Source organism: Mustela nivalis (assembly GCF_964662115.1).
Source record: "Mustela nivalis genome assembly, chromosome: 2".
Taxonomy (NCBI): domain Eukaryota; kingdom Metazoa; phylum Chordata; class Mammalia; order Carnivora; family Mustelidae; genus Mustela; species Mustela nivalis.
This window is the reverse complement of record NC_139021.1, coordinates 73029933-73043820: the sequence shown is the minus strand read 5'-3', so window position 1 is coordinate 73043820 and position 13888 is coordinate 73029933. Positions and strand designations below refer to the sequence as shown.

General features: G+C 37.2%; 1 protein-coding gene across 3 annotated transcripts in view; it reads left to right on the top strand.

Annotated features, from left to right (window-relative positions):
* LOC309858835 (serine/threonine-protein kinase Sgk3) overlaps nucleotides 1-13888 on the top strand; it is a 144811-nt gene that overhangs the window by 102243 nt on the left and 28680 nt on the right. For all 3 annotated transcript variants that reach the window (XM_082719131.1, XM_082719130.1, XM_082719132.1), the window contains exons 6-8: nucleotides 58-145; nucleotides 5169-5218; nucleotides 8335-8392. In XM_082719131.1, coding sequence (XP_082575257.1) covers nucleotides 58-145; nucleotides 5169-5218; nucleotides 8335-8392 — 196 coding nt within the window. The remainder of the gene's footprint in view (nucleotides 1-57; nucleotides 146-5168; nucleotides 5219-8334; nucleotides 8393-13888) is intronic.

The following is a 13888-nucleotide window of genomic DNA, read 5'->3' as shown; positions in this document are numbered from 1 at the left end:
GGAGAAAAGCTATAGAAATGCTTTCAAAGTCATAATAAAGTTAATTTTTGTTTTTAGTCCAGATGTCAGAGCATTCCTTCAAATGGACAGTCCAAAACATCAGTCAGATCCATCTGAAGATGAGGATGAAAGAAGTACTCAGAAGGTAGTAAGAGGGATTGTATCTTTTTAAAAGAAAAAATACCATTCCCCAAAGATGAAATTACTGGCAACTTTACAGCAACATATACTTAAAATTATGTAATTTCATCTATTGTAAATTTTCTACTCTCTAGAATACATAAAAACAAATGTGTTCACCTTTTACTGATTACTATTTCTTATAAAACTTACAAAATGAGTACGTCTGTGATAAAAAAGCAATACATACTAGCAATTTAGTAGGTAGAATAGTAGAAAGTTTGTTAGTAGAAATTTTGAAAATAGATGCAGGGACACTTGGGTGGCTCATTCGGTTAAGCATCTGCCTTTAGTGCAGGTCACAATCCAGGGTCCTGGGATCAGGCCCCGCATCTGGCACCCTGCTCCTTGGGGAGCCTGCTTCTCCCTCTCTCTGCCTGCCTGCCACTAGTCCTCTGCTTGTGCTCACTCTCTGTCTGACAAATAAATAAAAAAATCTTCAAAAAAAAAAAAATAGATGTATTGCTTTCTTATCACTAACCAGAGCAGTAATTTTTAATATTTTAGTGGTTTTCTTTCTAACCTTCTCTTAATATATAAGGATTTTTTAGTGACCTAATTTTAATTGCATAGTATGTACAATTTTATATTCTGCCTTTGCTTTACATCTTAATTTTTTATCATTATATATCTTCATAATCATTAACATACTTAAGCTGTTTTTTGAATTTAGACCAGCAGGAAAGGCCTTTGTGTTAATTGAATACTTCTTCCTCTACATTGCTAAGTTTTTATATTCAAAAAGCCAATCACTATACATATGCCAGTTGGCATCAACTAAGTCGTATTCCTGTAGGTACAGGCACATAACCAGTATGTGTTCGAAATCAACACTAGAATATTCTTATTTTTTTAAATCAATTGTGATAACAAATAGATAAATAGAATAAGCTGTAGCATATTATAAAGATGTTTTCAACATTTACTTTCGAAAGTGATGTGAAAAAGGTAAATTGTTAAACTTAGCCCAGAGAATTATTATTTAGCAATTAAAATTATAATGAAAAAGTATATATAAATATGGTAACACCTTTATAATTAAAAAGTGATGAAAACTATATATGTTTGCTTAACATAGACATAAAAATCAGAGGTATTGGGTTGAAGGGTGTTTTTGTCTTTATAATGTCTTATTTTGTCATGGTTCTGTTTTTGTGATTTAAAAGATAACATGAATCAGAATGTTACTGTCGCACAGCTAAAAATCTTCATTTGGAAAATAGACCTATTCTTTTTTTGTGACTACTATAAAGTTGTAATTTTCCATCTCTGATGCCACAAGAGGGTTTTCAGTTAAGAGAACTGATTTATCTTTTCCATTTGTGACATGGTTGGTCCTAGGACAGCATAAAAGGTATTTTAATTTTTTATCTGTGCAGCTTGTCAAAAGGGAAACAAACTAGGACAGCACTTGTATAAATACGGCATAAGAAGGAAAAATATTATATAAAAATGTCATACAAATGGATTTTTAAAAAGGACACTTAATAAGATCCCAGTAGATTAAGAGAAAAGAGGCATGAAGAAATACTGTTAGTAAATTGATATGTGGGGGAATGTTCAATCCATCAGTGCCAGTAGCAAGTGAAATTTGTACAACAGAGATTTTTTTCTCTGCCAAATTAACAAAAATGTAAAGTAAATAAAATATTTCCGGACTGATAAGGGTAGAGCACAGTAGGCACCCTCAGGCTTTCCTGGCATTTGCATAATGTTATGCAACTCTTTTGGAAAACAATTTGGCAATGTTTACCAAACATGAAAATATTCAAGTTATTTAGGAGTTGATGCAAATGAAATGTTTCCTCACACAGAAAAGAATACTCACTGTTGTACAGTTTATATGAAAAATTAGGATCAATTTAAATATTAACTAAATAATGTTTCTCCCTATATACTGTACCATTTTGAGAATATTTTTTAGGATAAGTTTTGACATACTGTTACCTGGAATCAGGGTATAAAATTTTATAGGCATATTCTCACAGTATGATTCCAGTCAGTTTTTTAACATTAAGTAAAAACTACATGAAGTTGCTGTAATATTTGCAAAATCATTGGTTAATAAGGTTATAGATTTTTCTTTTCTTTTTTTTTTTTAAGATTTTATTTATTTATTTGACAGACAGAGATCACAAGTAGGCAGAGAGGCAGGCAGAGAGGGAGAGGGGGAAGCAGGCTTCCTCCTGATCAGAGAGCCCAATGTGGGGCTCGATCCCAGAACCCTGGGATCATGACCTGAGCCGAAGGCAGAAGCTTTAACCCACTGAGCCACCCAGGCACCCCGGTTATAGATTTTTCAAAAGCATTTTTTCTTTCCATATTTTCCAACTATGAGTATATGTTTTTAATTGGAAAAGATGAAACTATTAAACTATATTCTAAAGAGTAAAATGTATGTAACCCTGATTTTCCATGTTTTGCTTGGCAATCATGTTGAGAGGATATAGGTTAAGGTCATTTGAAAAATACCTTGTCTTGCTGTAGGAGACAGCTGGTTTTGAAGTAAGAACCAGACTAAAGAGACCTTCCCAGGTTCTGGTTCCTGTTCTCTGCCACGTTTCATTCAGATCTGAATTTCATTTCCTTTCTCTTTTTTCATCCATAAAATCGGAAACTTGGGACTAGGATCTCTTGCAGTTTTAAAATATGGATTAAAAAAAAAAATCTTCAGAAAAGGGTGAAAGAGAATCTCAAGCAGACTCCCTGCTAAGCGCAGAGCCTAACCAGTGGCTCAGTCTCAAGACCCATGAGATCATGACCTGAGCCGAAATCACCAGTGGGATGTTTAACGGACTGAGCCACCCAGGCACCCTGGTGTAGCTGTTTGATAAAGACTTCTATGTGGATAACTTAATTAATAGCCATAAAATATCTTTCAGGGCATCTGGACCTTTTTACCTTATTTAGTGAGAGAAAAGTAGAGGCCAAAAAAAGTCAAGAAACTTATGCTTTTTATTAGTGTTCACTGTTAATAAATTATACCTCGTCCTTGGTGTAGTATAATCATTAAAAATAGTAGATAGATGGGGCGCCTGGGTGGCTCAGTGGGTTAAGCCGCTGCCTTCGGCTCAGGTCGTGATCTCAGGGTCCTGGGATCGAGTCCCGCATCGGGCTCTCTGCTCAGCAGGGAGCCTGCTTCCTCCTCTCTCTCTCTCTCTTCCTGCCTCTCTGCCTACTTGTGATCTCTCTCTGTCAAATAAATAAATAAAAATTAAAAAAAAAATAGTAGATAGAGTAAAAAGTTATCTGATTATATTTCCCAATAATTTCCATTATCATTGTGCTTGGTGCAATTCAGGGCATATAGGTTGTCCTATTCTTTAATCCATGCTTATTGAATTCCTCTTCCCTCATCTATATGAGGAGAGTTAATTGAATAGAAAAGTGATCCAATTTGGGGGGGCCTGGGTGGCCTAGTTGGTTAAGTGACTGGCTCTTGGTTTTGGCTCGGGTCGTAATTTCATGGGTTGTGGGCTTGCCTACATGGGGCTCCACACTGAATGGGAAGTCAGTTTGAAGAGTCTCTCCCTCTTCCCCTCCCCCTGCTCACCCTGAAGCTCTCTCTTCCTCTCCCTCTGAACTAAATCTTTAAAAAGAAAAAAAATGATCCATCAGTTTTCTGCACTTTCATTAAAAGAATAAATTTATCAAAATTGTAACTTAGTTTGTATTATGTTATCAGATTCTCTGGAACAATATAATATATAAACAGAAAAGATTCCTCCATGTTAAAATTATGGCACAACAGGATGCTTCTCATTTCTCGAACCAGATTTTTTTATACATTTTTTTTTGTCTTGTGCTAGATTGTGTGGTCTTCTGTATTTCTGTCTTCTAGGGGCTGAAACTGTATTATATGAAGATTTTTCATGTAGAGATATTGATAGGAAATTTTGTTTTGTAAGTTAAAAGCTGGTGGCAGTATTGTTATTATTGAAGAAATACATTATGCTTAGGAACCTTTGCCCTTTATTTTTAAAAGTAGTTTGCATTCTGGAGATGGTAAGTTTCAAATGAATTTAAGTAGAAATCTGTATGATGTATGTCTCTAATAAAAAATTGCTTAGGTAAAATTTTTTGGTTCTGATTAAAGAGAAAAATTTTTTAAAGCTCGTATCTATAACTTACTTGAAGGATAATTATGCAGGGCTGTAGTAAAAGTATGCATATTTGGGATATTTATAACTTTTAATTCTCTATGCATAAGGAATCTCAAAGGGAATTTATGTGAAGCAGAATTCACTTACAGTTGGTTTTATAAAAAGTGCTCGCGTTAACAAGATCACGAGATTAATCTTGCAGGATTTGGGGTTAAATTTCTAGCTATTAATTAGCAAGAATTTTTTTTTTAGTTAAATTGCTTTATGGCATAGTAAGTAAAGATTTACTTCTAAATTAATATTAGGGATTGAATTTACTATATTAATTATTGAGAGAAAAGGCTATTTAAAATTTTTATTTGACTACAGGGTGGACTTAGAAAGAAAAGCACTCTTGTCTACATGTATTTGATTTAGAAATAGGTCTGTCTCCTATAATTCAATCCAGCTTTAGTAGTCTTCATTATCATGATATTATCATTTCCATATCATAAATTAATAAACAATTACTTGAAAATTTGAAAAAACAGACAGCCATTTTAACCAGCTTTTTAAATGTAGAAATGATCCTTCCTAAATTGTGGTTTCTACACCTACCTGTCCAAGGAGCTTTCCCCAGTGTACTTCATTTGACACCCGTGAGCTTTGTTTCTGCCTTGTGTTTTTCCTTACAACTGCTCTTGAAATTTATCGTAATTATATTGATTGTGTGTTTCCAAATAAGTTAGTACATTTGTTAAGAATGAGGACTTCAGGCTTCTTTTACATGCAGTACATCCAATATTTATGGCAGAGTTAGTATATTTTATTTCAGAAACATTCACTGACTGATAACCTTGAAACTCCAATAAGAGCGTTACTGCTTTTTTTCCCCCATCCCAACAGCTACACTCTACCTCACAGAACATCAACCTGGGACCATCTGGAAATCCTCAGTAAGTCTGTTTCAAACCTCCTCTAATTGAATTCTGAGAAGACCTTTTTTTGTGCCTGTGTATGTACATACCACTTTAATTAGACCAGTTTAACTAGAACCCTGAAAAATATAATAATCATAGTTATAGTGAATATAATACTATCAAATGCTTGCCTGTTTTACTGCTCTAGCTTTGCATTGCTTTGATAGAGTTCTGAGGAGTTTTTAAATCCACCAATTGTAATTGGGTTCTGCTGTTTTGCTATTTTTTCCCGCTATTATTTTGTGTGTGTGTGTGTGTGTGTGTGTATGAATGTGTGTGTGTGTGTGTGTGTATGAATGTGCGCGTGCGTGTGTGTGTAAAGCCAATAGACTGTATTTCTTTTGTGTGTGTGTGTTTATTTTTTTTTAATTTTTTAATTTTTTATAAACATACAATATATTTTTATTTGTGTAAACCGCCAGGTTTACACACTTAACAGCACTCACCATAGCACATACCCTCCCCAATGTCCATAACCCCACCCCCCTTCTCCCAACCCCCCTCCCCCAGCAACCCTCAGTTTGCTTTGTGAAATTAAGAGTCACTTATGGTTTGTCTCCCTCCCAATCCCATCTTGTTTCATTTATTCTTCTCCTACCCCCTTAACCCCCCATGTTGCATCTCCACTTCCTCGTATCAGGGAGATCATATGATAGTTGTCTTTCTCCGATTGACTTATTTTGCTAAGCACGGAGGAGTGGATGGAAATAGACTGTATTTCTAAGGAGATCTTAAGTCCTGGGAGGTTACTCTGACAGAAGCATCCATACAGGCTTAATGGGTATGACTGGTACTCAGTATTTACTGCTGAAACCCTAGTTGTCAGCCAGCTTGTTCCAGAGGAATCATGATAGACATTAGCATAGTAAAGGGTAGTAAACCTGCTTTAACCAGTTCCTCTCATAGTCCCTTATTTGCTTAAGCACAGGGAAGGCAAATACAGACTTCATCTTGAATGTCGACTCCGGCATTTCATTAGAGGTTAGACCACTGAATACAGAGGATTCCAGGGCCACATCTTGGCTCAGCTGGAGGAGTGCCCTGACTGATGAGTGGTATCTGCCATGGTTTAGGAAAACGTATAGTGTTGCTGTACTTGGCTTATAATGATCCTTCAGGTTCACCACATTCATTCTCAAGTAGTCTGTCTTTTATCCCAGGATGTAATGTTTCCCTCACCCTTTTGATCCACTTAGTGAGTAAAGACAGATAGAAATAGCCCAAGGATTGGGTCATTCACCGCTGCAGTAAGGTAGAAAAACTGAGAATGTGATGTCACACAATCAGGTGAACAAAGTGTCTCAAGGGGGTAGTAATTCACTCTGTTAATGTTGCTGGTAAAGCAAGTAAGTGTTGAGAATTGACCACTGGACTTGATAAGTCATTGGTGACCTTTGCAAGCCATTTCAGTGGTATGGTGGATATAGACCCTGATAGGAAGGAGTTCAAGAGAGAATTAAGGGAGGGGCACCTGGGTGGCTCAGTGGGTTAAGCCTCTGCCTTTGACTCAGGTCATGGTCTCAGTCCTGGGATCGAGCCCCGCATCGCATCGGGCTCTCTGCTCAGCGGGGAGCCTGCTTTCCCCTCTCTCTGCCTGCTTCTCTGCCTACTTGTGATCTTTGACTGTCAAATAAATAAAATCTTTAAAAAAAAAGAGAGAGAGAGAATTAAGGGAGAGGATAGCAGGAATAGCCAAAGAATTTCGATCTCTTACTTGAGGAGTTTTACTGCAAAGGAAAGCAAAGAAATGGGGGAGGTGGTAGCCGGAAGGGGAGGTTTGGTTTTAAGCTGCTTTTCTGTTGCCATACTCAGAGTTGGTCAGGCAGCACAGAAACAGAAACTGACTTTCAGTTAGGATTTGTCACCAACAATTAACACTGGGGCCTTGGGTCTTGTCTCAGTTAGCCTCTTTTGAGGAATAGCATGATTGAGGAATTTGCATGATTTTTTGCTATTACGTTTGTTTAAAAAAAACTATTTCAGTATCTCAGCATGTCATTCAAGAACAAAGTAACTAGTCCAAAGAGCAGATTCTTGAAGAAGAAAAACACCTGAGCCTAGTTAAGTATTTATCTCCCTAATCTTTACCTGTTATTATTTAACCTAGACCTGGTGTTACTCTCATGTTTGAATTGACCATTTATCTCGGTAATGAATTAAAGAAAATTTAAAACCTAGGGGCACCTGGGTGGCTCAGTTGGTTACGCATCTGCCTTTGGCTCAGGTCATGATCTCAGTGTCCTGGGATTGAGCCCCATGTCAGGCTCCCTCCCTGCTCAGAGGAGGGGTCTGCTTCTTGCTCTCTCTCTGCCTTCCCCTCCTGCTTGTGGTCTCTCTCTCAAATAAATAAAAGTTTTAAGAAAAATTAAGGAAGTTTAAAATCTAAATGGAGTTTTTCTCCTCTCCCTAGTCCAACTTGGGATTCAGAGTGTGTTGAAGGAAAAAGCTCTTCTGGCTGCTTTGGCTCAACTTTCTGCTGCCATGTGCTTTTGCGTACCTACAGCCAATGTTGTTTTCACCTGACAGGTCAATAAATAAAAGGACAAAAGTAGTAATCCTTTTGGTTTCTCTACTGGATTTCCTGAATTACCATCTATGAGAATAAGCAGAGAGGTCTTTTATGTGTAATGCACAATAAGTGCTATTATATGTCCAAAGAATTGCCAGATGAGGTAGTCCTTGGAATGTATTACTAATTTATATAGTTACTCAGTGTCCTTATTAACAACATGGGTGAGGTTTATGGTTAAATAAAATTGACTTCAAAACTATATATATATATATAGAGAGAGAGAGGTCTATCCTTTTCTCCCAAAGGGACTATTAATGAAATCTGTCTTAAGCAGAACCTAACAAGGCTTTAATAAAGTTGTAAAATGTCTTATCAGCAAGTAGATATTTACTATTATCCATTATTACCTATTTTATATTCAAGATGAGAAACTACATGTGTGAAACCTGGAGTCTTCATGCTAAAATGTTTTTTGCCCAGCATTTTCTTAGTAAAGAGTGAGGTGCTAAGAAATGTTTAAAAAGTTAACATCTTTCCAGTTTCGAGGAGGCTAATTCTTGTCATCATTCATTTTTTTCAGTGCTAAACCAACAGACTTTGATTTCCTGAAAGTTATTGGGAAAGGCAGCTTTGGCAAGGTAAGAGTGTTTTTATTTTGCCACTCAGTAAATAAGTACTTCAGGAATGCATGCCTTATACATTCCAGGCCACAGGACTTGCTGGTATGCAGGATATGGAGTTACGATGCTTTCTCTACCTTCAAAATACTTAGGTAGTTAAGGCATTTACTCAAATTTTAACATAAAGTTCATTTGTTTGAGTGTTTAGATTGTTTATGAATAACGATGCCTTGAATATTCTGGCATATGCCCTTCTTGGTGCATAGGATGCATGTAGGTTGGACATACAGCTAGAAGTAGAACCTGTGTGTCGCACAGATGCTGGCATACAGTTAGCACCTCTCATGTGCCAAGCATTGTACTGACTCCTGGTTAGTTAGAGAGTATTGAACAAAACTGAGAGAGTTACTACCTTTGTGAGGCTTGCAACCCCATTGGGGAAAGAGGCGATTAAAAATATGCAGTCAATAAATAATGAAAAGCAGTAATGGGGACTGTGATGTAAAACATAGAATAGAATGTATGATAGAGGACAATAGGCAAGTGGGGGGAAAATTCCTACTCAGGTGGGTTGGTCAAGGTCGGCTTCTTTAAAGAGGTTCTGTTTAGGCTGAAGCTGGAAAGACAAAAATGAGCAACTGTGAAAATAACAGTTGGGGAAGGAAAGGGATGTGTGAAAACCCTGCCGTTCCTCATACAGTGAGCGGCAGATGAATCATACAACTTGACAGTGTGGCCATACCAAGGAAGGAGAAACTGCTTTAAGGCCAGAAGCATTGTGGATGAAGTTGCCAGAATCTTTAGATATATTTAAGTGCTTCTTTGTACTACGCTTCAATCTGTAGTGAAAATAAATATGCATGTGTTTAATTATGGTTTGCTACATTCTGAGCTTTGGGTATCTCTAGTTTGTTTTCTGAGTTCCCTGGATACCAGAAACTATAACCATACAATTAAATCCATGTGTGTTAATACGCACACACATGTTGACCACACAGTATGTGCTGGATATTGTGCTAGTATAGCAACAGAAAGTTAGAAAGGGATACTGAGCTCAGAATGCTCAGGATGTTAGAGATAATCCGTTGTTAAAAACAAAAAACAGGGGTGCCTGGGTGGCTCAGTTGGTTAAGCAACTGCCTTCGGCTCAGGTCATGATCCTGGAGTCCCGAGATTGAGTCCCACATCAGGCTCCCAGCTCAGTGGAGAGTCTATTCCTCCCTCTGACATTCTCCCCTCTTGTGCTCTTGCTCTCTCTCCCTCTCTCTCTCAAATAAATAAATAAAATATTTAAAAAACAAAAAAACAAAACATTGTCTTTTGGAAACTGCATGTTTAGATCTAGAGTCTACCAGGAATTGGTTCTTGGATGTAGCATGAAATTTTAAGGTCGCAGTTCATTTTTCCCCTATTGATGGCCACCTGACCCACACAATTTACTGAAACAGCAATTCTTTCCCCACTGAACTGCAGGGTAAACTTCTTCATTTATCTAGTGTCCATATATGCATGGATCTTCTTCTAGATTTTATATGTTTATGTTTCAAGATATATATTATTCCATCAGGCTGCTAGATTGTGTTGCTTGATATCCAACAAAACAGATCCCCCCTCCTTGTTCTTCAAGAGCCTCTGCCTTCAGCTAAGGTTGTGGTCCCAGAGTCCCGGGATCGAGCCCCGCATCAGGCTCTCTGCTTGGAGGGAGCCTTCTTCCTTCTCTCTCTCTGCCTGCCTCTCTGCCTACTCGTGATCTTTGTCTGTCAAATAAACAAATCTTAAAAAAAAGGTTTTAGCCCTTTGCATATCTTTTTGAGTTTTAATCTGTAGGTCAATTTGGGAAAAATTACTACTTTTACATTATTGAGTTTACTAATCCATGACCATGGTATATCCCTTTCTTTTCTTTTCTTTTTTTTTTTTAAGATTTTAATTTTTTGAGAGAGAAGAAGCAAGCAAGCACGTGTGGGGCGAAGGGGTAGAGGCAGAGGGAGTAGCAGGCTCCCTGCTTGGCAGGGAGCCCAACACAGGACTCAATCCCAGGACCCTGGGATGATGACCTGAGCCAAAGAAAGAGACAACCAACCACTGAACCGCTCAGGCACCCTGGTATATCCCTTTCTTAATTTAATTCATCTTTAACTTTTCTCAGTAATGTTTTACAGTGTTTAATATAGAGTTTTACACATCTTTGATTAGATTTATTCCTGTGTGAAATACCTATGCTATTGAAAACTGCTATTAATTATTGAAGCTAAAGGTATGCCACTGTGTGACACATTGGTTCTACTTCTAGCTGTATGTCCAATAGACATGCATGCACACATGTGCTAAGAAAGGCATTTGCCAGAATATTCATGGCATTGTTATTCATAAACTGTCCAAATGTCTGTCCATTAAAAAGTGGATTAAACTGTGTAATGCAGTTTTTCGCAGAACTAGAACAAATAATTCTAAAATTTATATGGAACCACAAAAGACCTTAAACAGCCAAAGCAATCTTGAAAAAGAAAAAACTGGAGGTATCACAATCCAGATGTCAAGATATACTACAAAGCCGCAGTCATCAAAACAGTATGGTAGTGACACAAATATAGACACATAGAACAGTGGGACAGAATAGAGAGCCCAGAAATAAACCCACAATTATACAGTCAATTAGTCTTCAACAAAAGAGGCAAGAATATATAATTGGACAAAGTCTTTTCAACAAACAGTGTTGGGAAAATTGGATAGCTACATGCAAAAGAATGAAACTGGACTATGTTCTTAAACCATACACAAAAATAAACTCTATTTGATTAAGGCCTAAATGTGAGAATGGAAACCATAAAAATCCTAGAAGAGCACACAGGCAGTAATTTCTCTGACATCGGCTGAAAGAACATTTTTCTAGGTATGTCTCTTGAGGCAGGGGAAACAAAACCAAAAATAAACTCTTGAAACTACATCAAAATAAGTCTCTGCACAACAAAGGAAATAATCAACGAAACAAAGAGACAGCCTACTGAATGGGAGAAGATATTTGCAAATGACATGGTTGATACAGGGTTAGTATCCAAGATAGGTAAAGAACTGAAATAACTCAACACCAGAAAACCCAAGTAATCCAGTTAGAAAGGGGGCAGAAGAAATGAACAAACTTCTCAAAAGAGGACATACAGATGGGCAACAGAGACATGAAAAGATGCTCAACAAATCAAAACCACAGTGAGATATCACCTTATACCTGTCAGAATGGCTAAAATCAAAAAGTGTTAGTAAGGATGTAGAGAAGGAAGACCCCTTGTGCACAGTTAGTAGGAATGCAAACTGGCACAGCCACTGTGGGAAACAGTATGGAGTTTCCTCAGAAAATTAAAAACAGAACTACCATATGACCCAGTAAGTCTAATATTAGATATTTATCCAAAGAAAATGAAAACACTAGTTCAAAAAGATATATGCACTCCTATGGTTATAACAGCATTATTTTACATAACCATGGCATGGAAACAAACCAAGTGTCCTGGACTTATGAGTGTATAAAGAAGATACAATATATGTATATACATATCCATACACACACACAATAGAATATTACTGAGCTATAAAAAATGAAATCTTGCCATTTACAACAAAATGGGTGGATCTAGAGAGTATAAAGTCAAATACTGTATGATATCATTCATATGAAATTTAAGAAACAGAACATGAGAAAGTGAGAAAAGAAGACAAACCAAGAAATGAACTCAACTATAGAGAAAAACTGATGGTTACCAGAAGGGAAGTGGGTGGGGGGGATGGGTGAAGTAGGTGAAGGGGATGAAGAGTACACTTATCAAAAAAAAAGTACACTTACCATAATGAACACTGAGTAATGTATAGAATTGTTGAGTTACTATACTGGAATCAAATTTTTTAAATTGTGTGATGTGTTATTCTGCACAGCAGTAAAAATACAAAAATTGTGCTGCAGGCCACAACATAAATACATATTACACTATTTAGAATGAAAGTAGTCAGATATAACTTTATATGATTTCTAATTACATAAAATTCAGAAAAAGACAAAACCTGAAATTAAGATAGTTGAGGAAGACAGGGATAAGTAGTTTCTGAAATAGGGCAGAAGGGGCGCTTCAGGCTACTGATAATGTTTTATTTTTAAAAATTTAACATTTTTAATTTAAATTCCACTTGGTTAACAGCCAGTGTAATACCAGTTCCAGATGCACAATTTATTGATTCAACACTTACATTTAACACCTGGGGTTTTATGTTGTAGTGAGGAAGACAACATATATACTAGAATATAAGGCCCAGTAGTGTCACTAGTCACTATATCAGGTTATCTTAAAAATCCATTCATTCATTCATTTATTTTAAAGATTTTATTTATTTATCTGTCAGAGAAAGAGCACAAGCAGGGAGAGCAGCAAGCAGAGGGAGTAGCTGACTTCTGGCTGAGCAGGGAGCCCGGTGCGGAACTCAACCCCAGGACCCTGGGATCATGACCTGAGCCAAAGACAGATGCTTAATTGACTCAGCCATCCAGACGTCTTTGAAATGGGTCACTTAATAGTTAACACAACTTGTTGGGCATCTTGAATCCCTTAAAGTTATTTGCAAAACCCTAAGTATTTTTTTTCTTGGGCAAGCGTTTCTAAATTTCCTTAGATCCTTGAAAGTGCGTACAGCCCAGCCCATTGTAGAAACTCAGCTACACATGGTGCTTCTTTCTCTGAATGCTTCTGAATTAAAAACTTATAAGAGGGGCACCTGGGTGGCTCAGCTGGTTAAAGCCTCTGCCTTCGGCTCAGGTCATGATCCCAGGGTCTTGGGATTGAGTCCCACATCGGGCTCTCTGCTCAGCAGGGAGACTGCTTCCCTTCCTCTCTCTCTGCCTGCCTCTCTGCCTACTTGTGATCTCTGTCTTTCAAATAAATAAAATCTTTTAAAAAACAAAAACAAGGGACGCCTGGGTGGCTCAGTTGGTTGGACGACTGCCTTCGGCTCAGGTCATGATCCCGGAGTCCCTGCATCGAGTCCCACATCGGGCTCCCAGCTCCACAGGGAGTCTGCTTCTCTCTCTGACCTCCTCGCTCATGCTCTCTCTCACTGTCTCTCTCTCAAATAAATAAATAAAATCTTTAAAAAAAACAAAAACAAAACAACTTATAAGAGAAACCTAAATGTTAAAACAAAAATGCATTTTGATCATGTAGAAACCATTTCCTTCTCTGTTTTTTAATCTATCCATGAAGTTGATAGCCTCAGTATTTCCTAAGGACACTCTTTAGGACTCAAGGCTGGCTTGTGTGCTCACATAACACTGAACACACTTGAGAATCTCAAGCAGTATAGATTCTGGGACTTAAATTTAGTAAAAGTCTCAAACATCAGCACGTTAAGTGACAAAGAAATGGTACCTGGCTATTCAAGTGATTAACACCCCTTTTTTGTTGATTGTTTTATTAAAATATCTAAGAAGAAGTAGAATAAATATTCGGTAGTTGTCAGTTTTCAAAACTAAAA